At 42.0% G+C, this 20,830-nt stretch overlaps 1 protein-coding gene across 6 annotated transcripts in view; it reads right to left on the minus strand.

The window, feature by feature from the left end:
- The window catches only part of SYNRG (synergin gamma), a 137,937-nt gene that overhangs the window by 107,652 nt on the left and 9,455 nt on the right, over nt 1-20,830 (minus strand). For 5 of the 6 annotated variants that reach the window (XM_075589509.1, XM_075589508.1, XM_075589513.1 and 2 more), the window contains exons 2-5: nt 17,032-17,072; nt 3,136-3,282; nt 1,336-1,460; nt 93-223 (exon numbers count right to left, since the gene is read on the minus strand). In XM_075589509.1, the coding sequence (XP_075445624.1) occupies nt 93-223; nt 1,336-1,460; nt 3,136-3,282; nt 17,032-17,072 (444 nt within the window). The remainder of the gene's footprint in view (nt 1-92; nt 224-1,335; nt 1,461-3,135; nt 3,283-17,031; nt 17,073-20,830) is intronic. The other variant, XM_075589510.1, reaches the window with a different exon arrangement.

The raw sequence follows: 20,830 nt of genomic DNA on the forward strand, positions 1-20,830 counted from the left end.
CAGACACTGGGGTTCAAACCAGCATCATTTGTTTTAAGGACGTCACCACAAAAACGGTCAACTTTTTTTTAGAACAGTTAGTCTTTACTTACTGTTGCTCCTCTGCAAACTGTTTTTGCATGTCAGGGGTATATTGAGGAGCAGCACCGCGTATTCCTAGGTAAGAAGACTGCCCCATAAAAGGCATTCCTGCTGCTTGCATGGGTCCCATCGGCATGCCACCCTGCCCAAAATTACATTCACAGTTTGTTACACACTGTTCTTGTAACATCAAACTGACCTTTTTAAATAAATAAATACAATCAATGCTATTAGTAAAATTGCCTTTTACCTACAAGAATCTAAAATAGTAATGAAAGAACCTCCCCCCCCCTTTTTTTTTTTTTTTTTTTTTTTAAGATGATAAATCTAATAGTGGTGTACTTTATCCAAAATTTGGATTTTATATCAGTTTCAGCTACCTTGAAACGCATTTGCTATAGCAAGATTTATACAGAATCCTGAACCTGGAAGTCCCAGCAAGCAAATTACATTTACATATTTAAAACCTTTATTATAGACTTTATATGTGATTGTATTTAAATACAACCACAGTTTCCATTTCTTAGGCTGCGCTTATAGTGCCGGCGACGTCACGGCAAAACAAAAGTATTGCCATCGCCGCGTGCGCTTATAGTAGAAGCGGCGCGACGGCTTGATCGCGATCGCTGGAAGTCAAGTCAATTTGATTTTTCCAGCGATCACAGCGTGACGTCACCGTCACTGGCGACGGTGCTGTAAGCGCAGCCTTAGACTAGTCTTAAAGCGGCAATCCCCGCCTACACTAATTTTCTTTTACTGTATTCAAATCATGTGCACTCTGGAGCTGAATTGTACTACTTTCAGCACAAGGGACCCCTCGGTCCTTGAGATACATAGTTTTAGGTACCAGTGTTCTTTCCTGACCAGGAATTCAAAATGGCAGTCAAGCTGTAGGCCAATTGGAAACCGCAACGGATAACGTTACGGCTTCCTACTGGACTGTGGCCACCATGTATAAATAACCGGGGGGAAGATGTGTGTTTTAAACACATCTGGGAATTTGTAGGTTGAAAGAAATTGATCACATTAACTGAAGTATAGATTACTGGAGCCTATTATACTTTTAATTTGTCCAATATGTTAAATAGACATTTATATATGAGCAAGTTACTTCAGTTCTTACGTTAAACTGCATAATAAAACAATAGCCTACAGTAATTAGCCAAAATTGATTCAGGACATATACTTATATCAATCTGTTTTTCATATAACATCATGCTAAATTATTCAATATTTAAAGATATATTAAATTACCTGCATTGCCATTGCTGCCTGGGGAATTTGAGCGCCATAACCAATTCCCATCACATTCTGCATGTTTGGTTGCATCATAGAGAACATAGGAAATCCTTGAGGATGCTGTTGCATGGGCATCATACCTGTACCAACAATAATAGCAAACATGCCATGTAACAAGAAGTAAGGAATATAACAGACGAAAACTGCTTCAATGTAATACTATTTGTGTTGTCTTAAGCTGCAGCCTCAGCAAGGACTAATGTGAACTAATTAAATATGATTATTGTCTTCATTCTTGGAGATGGGCCAAATGTTTGCAGGAATACGAATCCACTGCAGAATTCCCCGGATCAGTCTAAAAAGGCAGATTGTTTGTTTTCTATCGCTGAAAAGCCATCCAATGCATTAAGAATGTGAACCTACAAACAGAATCCGAATCCATAAAACAGAATCCAAATCTAGCCACAGCATTATTATGGGAGGAGTATATAAATAGGGGTGCACCCTTAAGTTTAAGCTATTGTGTTGAAGGCAGGGTTTGCCTGTGGGTTGGTTAGGGCTGCTGCTGCTGCTGCTCAAGGTGACGCTGAGAAAGAGCCAACGCTCAAACGTGTTGGTGGGGGTTGTTTGCCCCGTTATGTAGCTTTTTGACAAGGATCCAATAAATTGTCATTTTATGGGTACGCACTCTATTTGACTTAATCATTTTTTCAATCTCTGGTGCAAGTGGTGCTTTGTTTTCCTACAATTTTCTACTTGTATGCTGCTGAAAACGGATGCACAGCTATACCTCAGGACGGATGAAGTTACCCAAAAGCAAAGTACATGTACTCTGTGGCAATGTGTTGTAGAGGATAAATATATTTATAGGGTATGGTGTAGAGGTAATAGGTAAGGCATTGGTATCAGAAGGTCCTGAGTTCAATCCCTGTATGTGTTTTGTACAAAATGTATTAATGTTCAATTCCCACTTGGTGTGTGAATGTGAACTGAATGTTTAAAAAAAAACCATGGCACGCGACGGCAGGAGAGCACAGAGATGAGCACGTGGACAGCTGGAAGAGGAGAGCACCTGTAAGGAGAGCAGAGATGAGCACATAGACAGCTGGAAGAGGAGAGGCGGCAAAATGGAGGCTTTCAATTCGGGAGCCATGCTCAGACCATGTTATAAGCGAATTCGCATTGTAGCGGATCGCGCTATAACGAGGTTGAACTGTACCAACAAACATGAGTTAAATACTCTACTCCTTTACACCATTCATCTAACATCCACTACGATGTACATATGTCTGGACACAAATGTGTGATGATTCTTACTGCAGTGTTTGCGGAATCTTTACCAGCTATTCGAATTATTGTTGAACTGTGTTTATAATAAGGTGGTGGTACTTCAAAAAAACGGATACTTAAAGGGTATTTCATCAGAGGATTTTCATTTGACCAAACATGCTTATGTAAGCCATTGTGCCTGCCGTTTTAGAGCACCACACAGCTTTCTTCAATAGCTTAAACATTAACCTGTGACTGGACTGACACCTGTTTCGAATTATTTGGAATCCGCGGAATGGATTGAAGTTGAATCCGGTGATGGATTTGAATTGAAGGCACCGGCCGTAAGAGGAAGCAATCTGGCCAAGGGTTTCAATCCATGGATCTAATTGGGTGGGGAATATCCGCGGAACGGATTTCAGACAAGTTTGCCCATCTCTATTCATACTAATTGAAGCAATTTAAAAAGCAGACATTTTTAAATGTTTGAAGTTTTTCTTTAGTCTAACCTTTCTAAGAGGAAAGGAGAAAATGTAACCAACTTACCGTAATTTTCTTTTCCTGGAACCATGGCAGTGGGCACCGTAGGGTTAGGTCCATCCCCAGCTGAGTAGACAGGAAATTGAATTCTTGCAGGTAGGCCATAAAAGGCCCCTCCCAATACCTGCAGATAGTCTTTGGATTCTCCCATAGCTGAAAAATACAACTGATATATATTAGGTTAACATAGGGAGGGTAACTATGTGCCCACTGCCATGGTTCCAGGAAAAGAAAATGATGACAAGTTGGTTAAAATTTTCTCCTTTCTGTTCACCATGGCAGTGGGCACCGTAGGGACATACCCAAGCAGTACTATTTAGGGAGGGGTAGAAAAAACAACAACAATGCCAATATCAGTTTCAACCATATTATTTTATTATAGATTGTAGTACTTTTCGGCCAAAGCTTGCGTCAGCTGAAGCCTGAATGTCCAATCTGTAATACTTCATAAATGTGTTAAATGAAGACCATACTGCCGTTTTGCAGATTTGTGCCGGTGATGCTTGTACCTTGAATGCCCAAGAAGTTGTCATTGCTCTCGTTGAATGTGCCTTTAAATTCAACGGCAGATTTTGTCCTTTATTTTCGTATGATTTTCTGATAAATGGTACAATCCATTTGGATATTGTTGCTTTGGACACTGCTTGCACCGTCCTTGGTCCTTCTGGAAGGAAACAGCATATCCGAGTTTCTTATGTCTTGTACCCGACGGATATAGGTTTTCAAGCACCTCACCACGTCGAGATTATGTAATATTTCTTCCTTCTTATTATCCGGTTTTGGGCAAAATTAGGGAATTACAATTTCTTGGTTGATATGAAATTGAGAAACCACTTTTGGTAACAAATGTTACACTGATTGCATCACTGGTTTATCTTGGTCGATGACCAGAAACGGTTCTTTAGAAGACAAGGCTTGTAATTCTCTCTCTGTCCTTGCTAATGTAATAGCTATAAGGAACGCAATCTTCCATGATAACTTCAAGGGTATTTGATCTATAGGTTCAAAAGGGTGCATTGTCAGGACATCTAGTACTAATGATAGGTCCCATGCTGGAACTCTATTCCTGATTTGTGGTCTTAACCGCTTGTAAAAAACGAGTAACGAGCTTTTCAGTTGCTAGATTATTCTCTAACAGTGCTGACAATGCAGAAACTTGCACTTTCAATGAACTGAGGCCGAGTCCTCTATCAAACCCTTCTTGTAGAAACTCTACTAATGTCACAGTATTCGGTGAAAAAAACTTCTGTTTGTGCTTAACACACCAGTCTGAAGCATAACCAAATTCGGTAGTATACCGTTGAAGTTGATTTTTTTTTCTTGCTTCTAACAAGGTTTTTAAAGTTCCATCTAAACATCCCTTATCTCTTAAGACCTTCCAATCAATCTAAGCCGCCAAGGCCAATTGTTTGGGATCTGGGTGATATACTGGTCCTTGGTGTACAGTATAAGTCCCCGGATGTTTGGTAGATGCCACGGTGTCTATTGCCATGTTTATGAGATGGGCAAACCATGGTCTCCTTGGCCAATATGGTACCACCAGTATCACCTCCGCTTGATTGTTCCTGATCTTCCTAAATATCTTTGAAATTAGAGGAATTGGAGGGAAAAGATATGCCAGTTTGAACTGCCACTTGAAACTGATGGCATCTGTGTGCCTTGCACTGGGATGAAAGTGCCTTGTGCACTAACACTCCACCTTTATGTTGTGGTGAGTAGCCAAAAGGTCTATTTCTGGTTGACTCCAACGTTTTACCTATTTGTGGAATACTTGGTTGTCTAATGCCCATTAACCCGGGTGAATTAGGTTGCGACTGAGAAAATCTGCTGTTATATTTTCTGGTCCTGGTATATGTATGGCTGTTATATCTGTAACAAAGCCTTCCGTCCATGATAGAATTTCTGATGTTAGTTTCATCAGTCTTCTGCTCCTTGTTCCTCCTTGCTTGGCTATATATTTTACCATGGCTCCGTTGTCGGATTTTATTTGTATATTTCCATCCTTTATGTGGCTTTGGAATGCCTCCAGTGCTTTCTGCACTGCTTTAAGTTCCAGCAGGTTTGATGCTAATTGATGTTCTTTTGTTGCCCAAGTACCTTGTACTGGACCAGTAGGTCTCCCATTTGGGCTCCCCAAGCTGCGCTGCTTGCATCTGTGGTGATCGTTAACCACTGTACTTGGTGTAACGTATGTCCTTTTAATAGGTTTTGGGCATCTTCCCATCATCTTAGTTCTGTGTGTGGGGGTATATGTATATTTCTTGTCTTACATTCTTGGGATCTCCGTTCCACTGTTGTAAGAAATTTTGTTGTAGTGGTCACATGTAAAGACCTACCCATTTTACGACATTTAGCGTTGATGTAAATTTTCCCAGGAGTCTCATACAATCTGCTGCCGAAGAGACGCTCGCTGTTCTGAGCGCTCTTCCGGAGTCCGATGTCTTAGACTCGAGTGTGGTAATCGCACCTCTCCTTCTGCTGTGTGAAATTCTACTCCCAGGAATTTTAAGGACTGTGTTGGTACAAGTTGGCTTTTGTCCATGTTTACGATTCAGCCATGATGTTGTAGAAAAGACACCAATATGTTTCTGTCTTTTAGCAGCTTTTCTTGTTTTTGTGATTTTACCAGAATATCGTCTAGATCAGGGGGGCGCAAACTTTTTTCCCTGCGCCCCCCTGCCGGCTGTCCCCTCACTCCCGCGCCCCCCCCAACCCCAACTTACCCTCGCACCGGCGTAATGACGTCACGTTGCCATAGCAACGTGACGTCACATGACCTCGCAGCGTCATTTTGACGCCGCGTTGCCATGGCGACGCCGGGAGGAAGCCGCCGGAGCCACGGGTAAGTATGGTTTACAGAGGCCCTGCAGCTCCCCCGGCACTTAATTTAAGTGCCTTCGGGAAGCGCGCGGGGCCTCTGTAAACCCCGCGCCCCCCGTCGGCAGTCTCGCGCCCCCCCTGGGGGTCGTGCCCCACAGATTGCGCACCGCTGGTCTAGATATTGGTAAATTTTTACGCCAATTTTTCTTAATTCTGCTATCAATGGTGCCAACACCTTTGTAAATGTTCTGGGCGATGTTGCAAGTCCAAACGGCAGCGCTGCATATTGGTAATATTCCTGATTTATTGAAAATCTGAGGAATATTTGATGTTTCCTTGTTATAGCAATGTGTAAATAGGCATCCTTTAGATCTATTGATATCATCCAATGGCCTGGTTTTACTTCTTGGATCATGTTTAGTGAAATCTTGAACTTTCTTACCTGTAAGTAAGTACGTATTTACGGTTCTTAGATCCAGTACTGCTCCGAATCCTCCGGATGCTTTTTCCACCACGAAGATTTTGGAATAGATCCCTGTTCTTGAGGAACCTTTATTACGTTGGCTTCTAATAAATCTTTCAGGGTGAAACTAATTTGTTTGATCTCCTGTTTTGTCTGTATACATCTTGTCTAAGAATATATCCCTTCTTGGAATGATCTTGAACTCCAGGTGGTACCAGAAAGAAAAAGTCTGAAGTACCCACCTGTCTTTTAATTTATTGATTAAGTCCATGCTACTTCGAATTGGCTCAGTCTGCCCCCAACTGGAAGCCGCTGGACTCTTTGACCTTCATGAGAATTTCCCTCTGGGAAATAAAGCTCTCCCTCTGGAGCCACTAAAAAGCTTGTTTTGCCCGCCTTTCCATGACGTTTGTCTTGAGAACGGTTTCCCCAGACGATATGTTCTCGCTTCCCTATAATGTGTTCTTTCAGGATATAAAGTCCATCGATGGTCGGTACACAGACACGCCCCTGACAAAGCCCTTTGGGCGAAACACTGCGTTGGGTGCCTCCTATGACCATCTATCCAGAATCAGCAGTTAGCAGTCAGCTGTGTTCCTGAGTAAGCTGTTTCCAGAGTCAGCAGTGAGCTGGTTCTCTGCACCAGCAGTCAGCCACGTCCTCGTGGAGTCGCTTTTGCTGCAAGAGGTTTTATGCCGGTGGAACTTCCATGCCCTACCGTGAACAGAGGGGTGTATTTGAGGACTCCGGTTCGAATACTTAGGACCTGTGCTATACTTGCGCCATACTCCAGTGGACTACAGGGTACTCTCAGGGAGCTGCCAGCGGTCATTCATCTAACACAATGGTAATGCTTTATCTTGACTTTGCCTTTTCTTAAATGGGTCGTTTCCAGGCTGGGCTCACAAGTAACAGGACATTAGGACACTCAGCCATATCTACGTGACTGGTCTGTATGAATACGGGACTCTAAATCTGGCTCATATGAATTATCATAGCCATGCGGATTATTTTTGCTATAGTCTATCTGAGCATTTTTTAGATATCTCTATGAGTTACCCTAGTATTGATGTTTTTGGATTGTCAACCCTGTGATTGAGGATCTAATCTATCATGCATTTATCTATTATAGACAACATTGTATTTGATTCCACTAGGGTTTATTATGTACAGACCTTTATACATCTTTTCAGGAATGTTTAAACACACTGTGACTAGAGGTTATTCTTTCCTCTATTTTGCCGGCTGGCAGATATCCAATGGTCTAGGAGAGGTCATTATTTTAAACCCCTCCTAGATTCAAAGGGATTACTGTGACGTTTGTACACTCTTAGTATTACCTGAGTTTTTGTCTGTCACATGGTACCCATCATTATATATGTTTAGGTATCTTACAGCTTTCAGCTTTTATTATTGATCATACATCTGTGATTTGGAGACGGTTCACATTTATGTTTAAAAAAAAAAAATTATTACTATTTTGTCTGTCTGACAATTGTTATACATATAATAAATTTGGTAATTTTTCATCAACCCCGAGTGCCCCGTTATGGAGTTTCTGTGAGTTCTGTCACATGGGACTTGCTTTTTATGTTGTTCACTGTGTTCTTTCCGTCTGATGGTATGTAAGGACATACCTTCTAGTTCTACATTCTTGTGGTAAAAATGTGCCTTCACCTCCTGAAGTTTTGGTTATAATTGCATATCATTTATTCCCAAATAGAAATTCTCCTTCAAAAGGCAAATTACACAGGCTGTTTTTGGATGCTGTGTCTACCATCCAGTGTCTGAGCCACAGCGCTCTTCTTGCTGTTACTGCGTATGCCATTGACCTGGCTGCCAGTCTTACCGCATCCAGCGATGCTTCAGCTATGTACTCGGCTGCCCATTTGATCTCTGACAATGCTTTTAAAATAGAAGTTCTCTTGACTCCTTTTTCTAATGCTTCTTCGATATTAGCAATCCATATCCGCATTGCTCTTGATACCGATGTCGTCGATATCACCGTTTTGCATGCTGTAAAATATGCTCTCTTCAAAACAATATCCATTGCATGTCTGAGTGATGCTGCATCTTTGACTGGTATAGTTGTTTTTCTTGAAACTCTGGAAATTGCTGCATCAATTTTAGGATTGACTTCCCAGCACTTTACCTCCTTTTGTACAAAAGGATACATACATCCTGTTGAATTTTCTGGGAATATTCAGTTTTCTATCCGGCTGTGACAATTCCACTTGTATCATATCTTTAACTAGCTGAGAGACCCGGCTTTGCCCGTGATGTTTGTGGGGTGTGGTGGCATTTGGGTGGGGAGTGGTCCACATGTCACAGGACGGTGTGCGGTGGTACTGCTGATGTGGGGGTGCTAATGGTGATTGTATAGGGGTGCTGATGATTTGGGAGGGTTTGGTGCTGATGTGGGGGTGCTGATGGGGCGGATGTGGGGGTGCTGATGGGGGGGGGGGTGCCGATGGGGGGGTGGCGAAGGTACTGATGTGTGGGTGCTGATGATGCTGATGGGGCTGGGGATGCTGGGGATGCCGGTGTGCTCGGGGGCAAGGGATACTGGTGTGCTGATGTGGGGGTGCTGGGGAGTGGAAGGACTGCCCAATCAGGAAGCGGAATGTGGGAATCAGCCCCATCCCCCGTGCTGGCGCAGACGCCGCCGGCTGTCACTATGTGCAGAGATAATGTACACACCCCCGCCTGAGGTACTACAGCACATAACACACAGCCACTGGGACACTTCTACCGTACACACCCGCAAAGCGCCCTCTCAGAGCCGCGCTTCGCGCCGTTTCAACCCGGTCCCAGCGCGAGGCCGACCTCACTGTGCAGCGGGGTGAGGGGCCCGGCCGGGGGGTGAGGGGCGGTCACACTCCTCCCTATCCCCCCCCCCTCCCTCCAATACCTGGGCGGGCGTGACTCTGAACCACCCCCCCTTCCTGCAGAGTAAAAGCCCACACGGTGCCCTATAAGAACAGAGCAGATGCAGATAGCATTGCCACAAGTCGGGAGTCTGTGAGGGAAGGGGCTGGAAACCCCGCAAGTGCTGTACCTGCGTGCGCCTGACCGTTGGGGGACCTGAGAGCTCGCGACATGATGGGATCGAATCCATAGAGACTGAGAGCTGCGGATGGGGGGGAGCCGGCGGGGAGGTGAGCTGCGCGTGATGGGGGGGAGCCGGCGGGGTGATGGGGGAGCCGGCGGTCCGGGCCGCTGGGTGAAGAGGACAGTGGCCGGGTGGTTGTGCGTGTGTGTGGCAGTTGGGTGAGGCCGAGGGGGAAGGTGAGCTGCGGGTGAGGAGGAGAAGAGAGTGGCAGTTGGGTGACATCATAGAGCCACGCAGGCCAATGAGAGGCGTGCGGGGCGGGGCAGGGATACGGAACAATCCGATTGGCCAGAGGCTGGGACCAAATCAGATTCACCACATCTAGGAACAACACCACAAAATTCAATTTTATATATATATATAAATTACTTGATGAATTGGAAAACATCTGGTTTTCTTCTGCCTTGCTCCAAATAATTTATCTGATTTTTGAGTATCTTCTTCTGTATCCTCTAATTCCAACGTTTCTCTCATTGCTTTTATGAGGATCCACCATTACTAAATTAAATTCTAATTCTTCTGCTTGCATTTCTTGCTCTGAAGAATCACACTACCCCTCCGATGCTTGGTGACATATCTCTGATTCATCTGACGAGTAGTTCTTTTGCGCTGGTTTAACTGCCTGCTGCACCGCAGACTCCACACTCTGCTTTACTATATCATTCATCCATGATAGAAAAGTATTCATCTGTTCATTTGACTCTCCTGCTGCTGCTTTAAGGCAGTCCGAACAAAGCTTCTTGGCTTCTAACGCTGGTTTTTCACATGCTGCACACCGCTTAGTTTTTTTTAGCAGCTTTCTTCTTTTGATGCAGGGACTCTACCGCCCCCCTTACAATTCCTTCTTCTGGTTGTATAACCAAGGTGAAAAATATTTATTTCAGTTCCATATCATCTCTTTCATTTTTTTTCCCTTTCTACTAAACTAAGGACTCACCTTGTTGATGTAAGCGACCCTTTACTTGCAACAGCTTCCATGCTGGTTTCTAAATTTCAGTCTGCCAGCGTTCCATCCAGCTGCTTGTCTAGCACACTTTCAGCTCTGTGTACCGTCACTGTCGCTCTGACATCACCGTCAATCTGACCAATCGGAGTGCTTGGTTAGTCGCGCAAGTGCCCGCCTGTGGGACAGTAGCGCGCACATGCTCGAACGTGCGCGTACTATGCACTGACGTGGGACACCAAGCCGGTCTTTCTCCCACCTCCGCTGCGTTCTCAGACGCCTCTGCGGTGGATATATATGAGCCTCCGATCTGGTCTACAGCCCTGCTGTTTGCGCGCCACGTTCAATGACGCATCCGCGGTTCTGCCCGGTTGCACGGGCCTCCGTCTTGCAGACCACCCATGGTGAGTTGACGGAGCTTCAGAAGGAGAGAGGCGGAGAACCCCCAGGCGTGACTGCAGTAGCTACAGTCCGGTGAGTCCTTTAACAAAATAACAAAACGCTACTCCTAGCTGTAGGACAGGAAAACTGACTATCTGCAGGTAGTGGGAGGGGCCTTTTATGGCCTACCTGCAATAATTCAATTTCCTGTGCTACTCAGCTGGGGATGGACTTAACCCTACGGTGCCCACTGCCATGGTGAACAGGAAAGACAATTGTTCTTGGAAATACCAAGACGGGAGCAATACATGCTACATGTGTGGTTTTTTTTGTTTTCTTCAAATAAATCAGTTCTGTAGTATTAAATTCAACATTTAATGCCATTTTTAATGCGCTTTAATATACTGAGAATCCTTTGATTTCTATAACAGGTTTAGCACACCTACCCAGCAGTGCAAGATACTTGCAAAACTTTCCTGTTTGGGATAATAGGAAAAAACCTGGCGCTTACCTTAAGCTTAATATATGAGGTGTGCTTACAATGTGGCAGTAAGTTAGACCACGGCTCTATGACAGATGCTTTGAGCCAGCATGGAGTTCCCCTCTGCTGCAACCCCAGGGAAGGGTTAATCCGGAACCCTTTTAAAGATATAGAGACATACAAGCAATGGGGGAGCGTGGGATTAAAAAAACATTTGACAATAAAAAACAATAAAATACAATAAAATTAATGTGGTTACAACAATATTGCTGGGGGTTGGTGAAAATATTAAATACACTTACACGGCCATGTGCAAGCGGACACGGTAATGTGGTTTCTTTAAGCAATTCCAGTCACTCCCAACAACAGGTAATGGTGGTTTAGAGGGTTTTGAAATAAATATATAAATATATCTGTACTCACACGGCCATGTGTGAGTCCTTGCAGGAAATTGGTAACTTTGGGGTTAAATTAACCCATCTGCATCTCCCCCCAGTGTAGACTCTTCTTTGTTTGCAACCAACGTGGGATTCTAACTCCAGTCTTGGGCATCAGATGGGGACTCTCCCCAGTGGTGGTAGTAGGGGGGGAGTAGGTAGAGAAAGTGAGGCACGTTGTCAGTGGGGTTTAAAACACATTTATTAGTTTTAAAAGCAATTGGTACAACAAGACTCACATACATACATAGTGGTTGGACCCCTGGCCTCCTCATGCAGTCCAGGATACAGTTTAAGCAGCCGTTATTGCCAATCACGCGTCCGTGATGCAGGAGGAAAAAAAAAAAAAACTTTTTCTCCTTATCTGCAATGGCTGCCTGGTTGATCCGGCTACGGGAGCCACGTTGGGCCAAATTCAGCAGGAACTTTAGAGCTACGCGTTTCGTCGAATCATCGACTTCCTCAGGCTCATATTCTCAAAACGCGTGATTGGCAATAACGGCTGCTTAAACTGTATCCTGGACTGCATGAGGAGGCCAGGGGTCCAACCACTATGTATGTATGTGAGTCTTGTTGTACCAATTGCTTTTAAAACTAATAAATGTGTTTTAAACCCCACTGACAACGTGCCTCACTTTCTCTACCTACTCCCCCCCTACTACCACCACTGGGGAGAGTCCCCATCTGATGCCCAAGACTGGAGTTAGAATCCCACGTTGGTTGCAAACAAAGAAGAGTCTACACTGGGGGGAGATGCAGATGGGTTAATTTAACCCCAAAGTTACCAATTTCCTGCAAGGACTCACACATGGCCGTGTGAGTACAGATATATTTATATATTTATTTCAAAACCCTCTAAACCACCATTACCTGTTGTTGGGAGTGACTGGAATTGCTTAAAGAAACCACATTACCGTGTCCGCTTGCACATGGCCGTGTAAGTGTATTTAATATTTTCACCAACCCCCAGCAATATTGTTGTAACCACATTAATTTTATTGTATTTTATTGTTTTTTATTGTCAAATGTTTTTTTAATCCCACGCTCCCCCATTGCTTGTATGTCTCTGTTTGGGATAATGTGTTACTAATATTCCCAACAGTTTGAGCTGCAAACGGTAACAATAAATATTACCTTAGTAATATTAGTAAAGTAATAATACATTGTAGCTGCTGAGTTACACTAAGTCAAGGATTGATTGAAACTGAAAGGCAGCCATTTAGTGGACCCTGGAAAGCAGGACCTTTGCTGATTGACCAAGGGAGAACGATTCGACCGACAGTTTAGATAATTAGTTTTCAATAAAGGTAATCAAAGGCTGCAAATAAAAAAAAATATATTTTTTTTTGTTTAAAAGTGCCGCTTGGACTGACTCCTTAAAAACAAGGTAGAAGTGATACATTCAATGACTAACTAATAGTTAAGAGTGCAAGCTTGTTTACATTAGAAAACAGTTGTCCAAGAGGGGATTAGTACTATTTAAAAAATATATTCAAGATCAAACATGAAAGTTCCCAGAGCATACCACAAACGTGGAGTCTTCGAGGACAGAACAGATCGAATGACCCTCGACTTATCCATCAGTACTAAATATATTTTACATTTAATTTTAACATAAGAATTGCATAGTGGATAATGTGTTAGCCATGATCATTTTGTTTTGTTCATGGACAGTACATGACAAGATTTGAGGAAGGAGATTTCAACAGCAGCAAAAAAAAAAAGGGTTCTTTACAGTAAGAGCAATAAAAATGTTGAATTTACTACCCATGAACAGTAGATATCTTTAAGAAAAGATTACATTTCTAAAAAGAACTTTAGGAAGTAAAAACCAAATAAACATATAGTAGGAAAGATGCGGAAGCAAGGAGAAATCTTATTTTCTTGTACTTTGTGGAACGTCAACCCCACCCACTGGAATGTTAATGAGTCAAGAGGTCAAAGAACTTTGAATTCGCAGCTGCATTCAATCTGAACCCCTTCAGTGTACATCTGCGTCACCCCAAAGGCGGACAGCCTTTGGCACAGCCGAAGCGCAGCTAAAGGGTGTGAGCCATTTGCTGCTGTTTGGTGATGTTAAAGCTTCACTATTTCAATCTGAAACTCACCAGCCCTTTATCCCCTGCACCCAATTTTCCAACTCTGTCCATGAAATGTCTGTGAATTGACTCTATAACCTCTGTTCTTTTAATGTAACCATGTATTATTATAACTCCGTGCCCAGGACATACTTGAAAACGAGAGGTAACTCTCAATGTATTACTTCCTAGTAAAACAGTTTTATAAATAAATATAAAAATAAAATAATTGACATTACTGGAATCAGACAGAGTTTTTGTATCCCTGTTATGAGACAATTTGCAAATGTTTCACTGGGGCTTTTTGCTTGCCTTCCTCTGGATGAATATACTGCAACTATACATATAGGATGAGCATCTTTGCCAATTACAGTTTACCAAAAGATGGATACAAGTCATTTTTCAACCTCATTTACTATATATCGATGTATTATTACATTTTTACAAGTACAGTGTGAACGTGATTAAAAAAACTAAATTATTATTCCTCTATTGTTACCATGTCAAGTGTAATATAATGTTTTATTTCAATTTATATTGTAATGTGTTTACCCATAGACAGTGGCAGAACTGGGGGGGGAAGGGGGGGTGAAAAAATCCTACCCAGCCTGTGTTGAGGCGCTGTATTGATTAACCCGTCAGTCAGCACTGCAGCCGGTTCCAGCGCCCGATCCTGCTTTACTAGCGATGGTCAGTTAAGGGGGAGGAGTAGAAAGCAGGTAGCAGAGTCTGGGGGCAGCAGTGTAGCGGAGAAGTACAGGACACCCTTCTCTCCGTGATGTAAGGGTAGGTCCCCGATGCCGACGGCGGCGCGTGCCTCTCACCAGTCCCTCACCTTTCTAGCAGGTCCCCGGTGTCTCCTTGCTTGTTGTCCCTCTTTGCGCAGTGGCGCGTCAGCCAGCAGGGGATACAAGACGATTGTGTTCCCGTGCTGCGACGCGTCACATGGTGCGCTGTGAGACAATCAAGAGGGGAGATCCCCGGATCCAAATCCCTTACAGAATGCACTTTAAAAAAAAAAAGTTTCACGGCTGTTATTTCTCCACCAAAATAGTACATTTTTAACAATTTGGGCCATTTCTCAGGAAATTTTGGTGCCAGAAGTTTGATGAAGTGTCCACTCTTATTTTTTTAATTGCAAAGCGAATCAAGTTCACACATTACTATTTATCAGCACTTACTGCAGTGAATATGTTTCACGATCTCTGTTCATTATATATACTGTACGGTACAGAGTTTTATGTCCGCCTCCACCCACACCATTTAGGCCACGCCCCCACACCTCCAATCGCTGCTAACAGACCGCAGTTGTCAGCTGTGCACGCGCTGCCAGAACGCCAGGCGTGCGTGCAGCAGCCCCCAGTGGGACCTTAGCCTAAGGGGGAGCAGTTATTGTGTGTGCCGTGTGCCAGTATTCTGTGCCGTGTGCCAGTGTTCTGTGCCGTGTGCCATGGAGGAACTTGACCCTGGCGCTAAAAACACCCAGTTACGCCGCTCTCCCCATAGGAAACCATTCAAATTTGTCAGAGGCACCTTTTGGTGACAGTATTTTGACTGAGAAACATTGCTAACTATACAATACAAAACATAATTTCTCCTATTTTCTTCTAATGAAAATAAAACAAAAAGCATGCAAGACGCAACCATTTAGTTAAGGAGACTAATATGCTCCTCTGTGTTGATCATTTAAGCTATGAAGTCTATGATTTCTCATCACTACGCTTCCCTAAATATTTGTTCAGTACGAATAATGAATCTAGAAAACAGCAAAAAGTGTAAGACATATAGTATAATATAAGTAAGTGTAAGACACGAAGTATAAAGTGTATTAGCATGACTAGAATAGTAAGGGAATATCATTATTCCCATAGGTAGGGTAATTCATTAATCCCCTCAATATGACACTATAGAATAGGTATCTGTTGAAATCAAGCACAGGATGCTTCCGGGTGCAGAGCCGCCTCCTTCGATGACGCCACCATCATGGCGTCCTAAAACCCTACACACTTCTTCCGGGGCGGAGGAGTCAAGGTACGTAGCTGAATCGTCATGTTAATGTATTCTAGTGGGTGTCTCAATTGATTTGCACCTATCCTGATGGTATTCAGGTAGATATTTGTCCTTGCTCATTTAGTTAACAGCTGATCATGCAGATCGGACAAATGAAGAAGTAATACAGATGATGATATCCTATATTAGGGATTAATAGTGTCTAACAACCAGCAAACATAGTCCAATGCTTGGGAAATGAGACAGAACTTATATAGCTGTATCTCATTTGGATGCTATATGATTGTCATACTGTAGATCCTACCTACTCACCTACTACATATCGAGCCGTCCACTCTGGGGATTTTAATATCACTGTATATATGTATTTTTCACTCTCGTCGCTGTTACAAATTATTCATTAAAACTTTATTATTTTTGTTTATTACCTAGTACCTATTCTATAGTGTCATATTGAGGGGATTAATGAATTACCCTACCCATGGGAATAATGATATTCCCTTACTCCTCTAGTCATGCTACTGCACTTTATACTTCGAGTGCAACAAGATAGGGATCTAGTGAAAGCAGGCTGTCTTACACTTTTGTTGTTTCTATAATTGTTATATCCCAGTGCACCCTAGTTATTATTTCTACTCCGGATTTAGGTAGAGCGATTGGTTATCCAATAGTTTATTTATTACGAATAATGAATCTGCATCTGCATCTTAAACCTGATTATTTATAAACCACAACTATGTCAAATCTCGCATGATGCAAAAAAAAAAAAAAAGTTAATAATTAGATGCACATTCAAAGCAAATTAAATATGTAGATAAATATAGTGACTACGTTCATCATTAGAGAGGTCTGCAATGCACCACAGTGCAACTGTCTCCTCCAGAAAATAAGCCTAGAGGAGCGGCTCACTGAGTAAAGACACTGACTCACAGCAATGACACGGAGTTTGAAGCCTGGTTCAAATGCCGGTGTCGGCTCCTTGTGACCAAGTCACTTTATCTCCCTGTGCCTCAGGCACCAAAAATATTACATTGTAAGCTCTACGGGGCAGGGACGTGTGCCAGCAAAAATGTGTCTGTACAGTGCTATGTATAGTACACTGGCAGCGCTATACAAGAAAAAAAAAATAAACATTATTATGGTTATTGAGAAGTCAACTGGTACAGCCCATACAAACCTTGAGGAGGTCCAATGCCACCGGCTACAGGAAACATGAAACTGTGTGAAAACAAACAGAAAAGTAATTAGTATAATAACAATGAAGTACTAAAAAAAAACAAAAAACAACTGTGGTACAATATAGCAGCCAAATGTAAACTTATGGCAGTTGTACGTTTAATTGTTACATCTGTATAATCTGGGATTCTGTTTTCAGTGTTTTCATTTTAAAAACATCTGTATACATGGGAAAAATTGACATTTGAATTCAGTGTTTATCAGTATATTTTTGTTAGTTTCCATACATCCTTTTGGTTGCTACATGGCTGGGTTGCTACAAGAGGTCTAATTTAACAAGAAATTATACTTTATTTCTGGTTTTAACTGGAAGTGCAAAATGATCAGTCGTGGTGTTTTTTGTTAAAACCTAAATCCAGAATCACTATATATAATGAATGCCTTTAACAAAACAATAGAAAAATCCCTTCAGCCATGTGATAACATATGCAAATACAGTAGTTCAACACCATTATTGCACTTGCATTAACATTTCCCATGAATAAAGTTTCACTGATGACGCTCAAATTATTATTATTTTATTTATTAAAAAAAAAAAAATAAAAAAAAAAAAAAAAATCGATGAAACTACGAGATTTTCTTTGTTTTCTGTAAAAATTAAACTATAGCCTAATTACAATTGTGATAATAATACAGGCGGTCCTCGTTTTCCGACAGCATAACTGACACTTTCTAGTACATACTAAGGGGAAGTTTTCCCACGCCAAAATCCCTTAACCGACAAGACGCCAATTATATATTTCAAAAATACATGTTCATACATCATGATTACAGTATGTACTGCCTATATTATTGCACGAGTACAATATTCTGGGTCATTTTGTGTTTAAAAAAAGGCATTGGCTTTGGTCAGGAATGTAACCTCAATTTATAACATTGATCCTATGGGAAAATGGGTGTCGCGCTGCACTATCCGATGCTTGTTACAAGAACGCATTGTGTCGGGTAACGGAGAACCGCCTGTATACAGAAGAAGTTTGTTTTTAATCCTTCAATACTCAAGTGGTAATTGCATGCTTAAAAATCCCCACCTAACAGGTGATCTCAGAATAAGTTATCTAGTCAACTCATAAAATATAAATAGTAGGCGATTAGCAGGGGTATTCAAGAACTTCTCATTGCAGCTAGAATTCCATTGGAGCATTTTAAAATCCACAAACTAGCTCCATCAACTGCATTTAATTAGTGTGTATTCATAGGCTAATAAATAAATCAACATCCCTCTTGACATGTTAGATGCTGTACCATTAAATATTCATTTTTGGTCTGTGCTCTCCTATTTTCTATTCCGCTATATTTAGGGTAGGCCTAGCTGAAAAAAATATATAATAATTTCTACTCAATGTTTACTGACTTTTGGTAACAAAGATTTGTCAAGGACCGACAAGGCCCTGTAATTCGTAACTTCTAAAACAATATATGTTTGGCTTCAAAGAAATGGGAATGTCGCACACATTGATAAGTCACAAAATATACCGAAAAAATTATAAAACATTAGAGATGTGCAACATTTTTACCGTTTTTTTGCAAACCTGTGAAATGGACATTTGGTTTCCAGCTTAAAAAAAAAATTAAAAAAATACTACAATACTAAATTTATTTATTTTTTTTTAACCAAATTTCGCCAAGCATTAAAAGCAGTGCCGGCTTGTTGAAACTACTGCCATCGGTGCGACTGCACCTGGCCTCGTGTTAAATGAACCAGCACAACATTTAAACAGTGATTACCAGGGGAGATTGGGGGGCATCTCTGTTCCAGCATCTCCTCCTGCAGCAATGTAAATAGGGAGCACAGACCATGTGCAAACAGCAGAAGGTAATCTGTCAAATCTCAAATTAAAGCATTCAAAATGTAAATAGGTCTAGTTCTGTTAGGAATGTGGGCTGTTGTTGCGGATCATCGTCACTCTGGTGGCAGCAGGAAAAGACTTGATGAAAGGGCCCGCAGAAAAAAGGGTAGTAAAAAACTACCACCAAGAAAACATGGTTATTGGAGGGAGTATTGGGGGAGAGGGCAGTTCGAGGGTGTAAGAGAAGGGGGAAATCCGAGAGGTTATAGGTGGGGGGAGAGTTTGTGTGTGGGGTGGATGGAATCCGCGTGGGTATGAGGTAGGGTTGGGCGACATACCGATATATCGCGATAACAGAATCTCCCGGTGTATCCGATATGGGAGATGACTTGTTATCACAATATTTCAGTATGCTGGTGCAGTGAGAGCAGCTTTGAAGCTGCCGCTGTCCTGTTTCTCTGCCTCTCCCTTGTCCCCTTCCCTACCTACTTCTGAATGTTGACTCCGAGGGACTGGGAGGAGCTTCTGGCAGCATGTGGAGACAGCGTGTGAGAGCAGAGCCTGCGGTAAATGGTAGGAACTCCACACTCCAAGTGGCGGTGGAAGAGAGTTTATGTGGCCAATACCGCGACTGCAAACAATGCTCCCAGTATGCTTTCATGCTCAATGCCGCTTTGTGCATGCAGCGCGTATGCGCTGCTGTGTGTGTGTCAGTCAGTGTGTGCCACTGACACGGAGCCCCTGGGGGAAGAAGGCGGGTTGCCGGGACACCCCCCTCCCCTCAACAAAAGTATGGCGCCTAAAATGTATAGCTTACTCCTACGGTTTTTACATTTCTGTCCATCCCCACTACTGTATTATAAAATATTTTCAAGAGTTTGTTTTTCTTATGTGCCAGGAACAAATTGGCTAAAAACATAGGAAAATTCTAGTTGTAAGTAAACCCACTCTATTAGGGAGACTGTATGGTTGCAAATTGTTATCCCAGAATATGATGCATATTTAATTCTCACTCTTTCTTCACTCTCTTCATGAGGGCAACATGGATTTTCAACTGCTTATACATATAAAGCAAGGTTTAGGAGGGCTCTGCATTAATGTTGGATGAATTACAGTTTTTTTTCCAAAGTTAAGCAAAACAATGTTTTTAAGAGGGAATTTCAACCTTATGTTTTTCTATTCTGTCTCGTTTTCACCTAGTGCAAAAGTAACTTACTGTAAGATTACATATACCATAGCACTCCTTGCTCGAAAATGACGACAGCTCCTTCAAAAACTATTTATCTATTTTTTACTGGTTTATTTAAATATTGTTTGTATGTGAACAATTGACGCCTATTGTAACGTATTTCATACTTCCCTTTAAGTCGAGTACCAACACACAATTTATTTTTACGTCTGTTTTTATTTTGTTTTACTGATTACTTTGAGCGCTATCAATATTTCCATTGGTATCAGGATAGGCCTCCTGATGGGCCTAACCCCATGTTCCTGAAAATAAATGGGAATTTAACACACAGACTAAGTAGCACTTTTTTGTTGTCAATATTGGAAGAGATCATGCTGCTTTTGTATTTTTTGGTGTTGCCTTCACAAAGTTTTTTTGTATGAGTTTTTCCCCGTGTTTTTTCTGCTCAGGAGGAATATGTGAACACAAGTACAGTATAGTACATGATATAACATTGGGAACTAAACACTTCACAGAAACAGGAACTACATGTGGTCACTTGCCACATACCATTGTATTTGTTGTGTACTGTATTATGGCAAGTAGTCCAGAAGTTAGGGGTTCAATTGAACTGCAATATTTGAAACTGTAAATATATACATTGTTAACCCTGCTCTCGGAACAGCATACAAAATATTGACCTTATGCAATATCTTTTCTAAACACTGGTAAAACTAGTAGGACTGGGTCTTCTATTCTCACATACTGTTCTGTAGCAGAGA

The sequence above is a fragment of the Ascaphus truei genome, chromosome 3 (genome assembly GCF_040206685.1).
Source record: "Ascaphus truei isolate aAscTru1 chromosome 3, aAscTru1.hap1, whole genome shotgun sequence".
In the NCBI taxonomy this organism is placed as follows: Eukaryota; Metazoa; Chordata; class Amphibia; order Anura; family Ascaphidae; genus Ascaphus; species Ascaphus truei.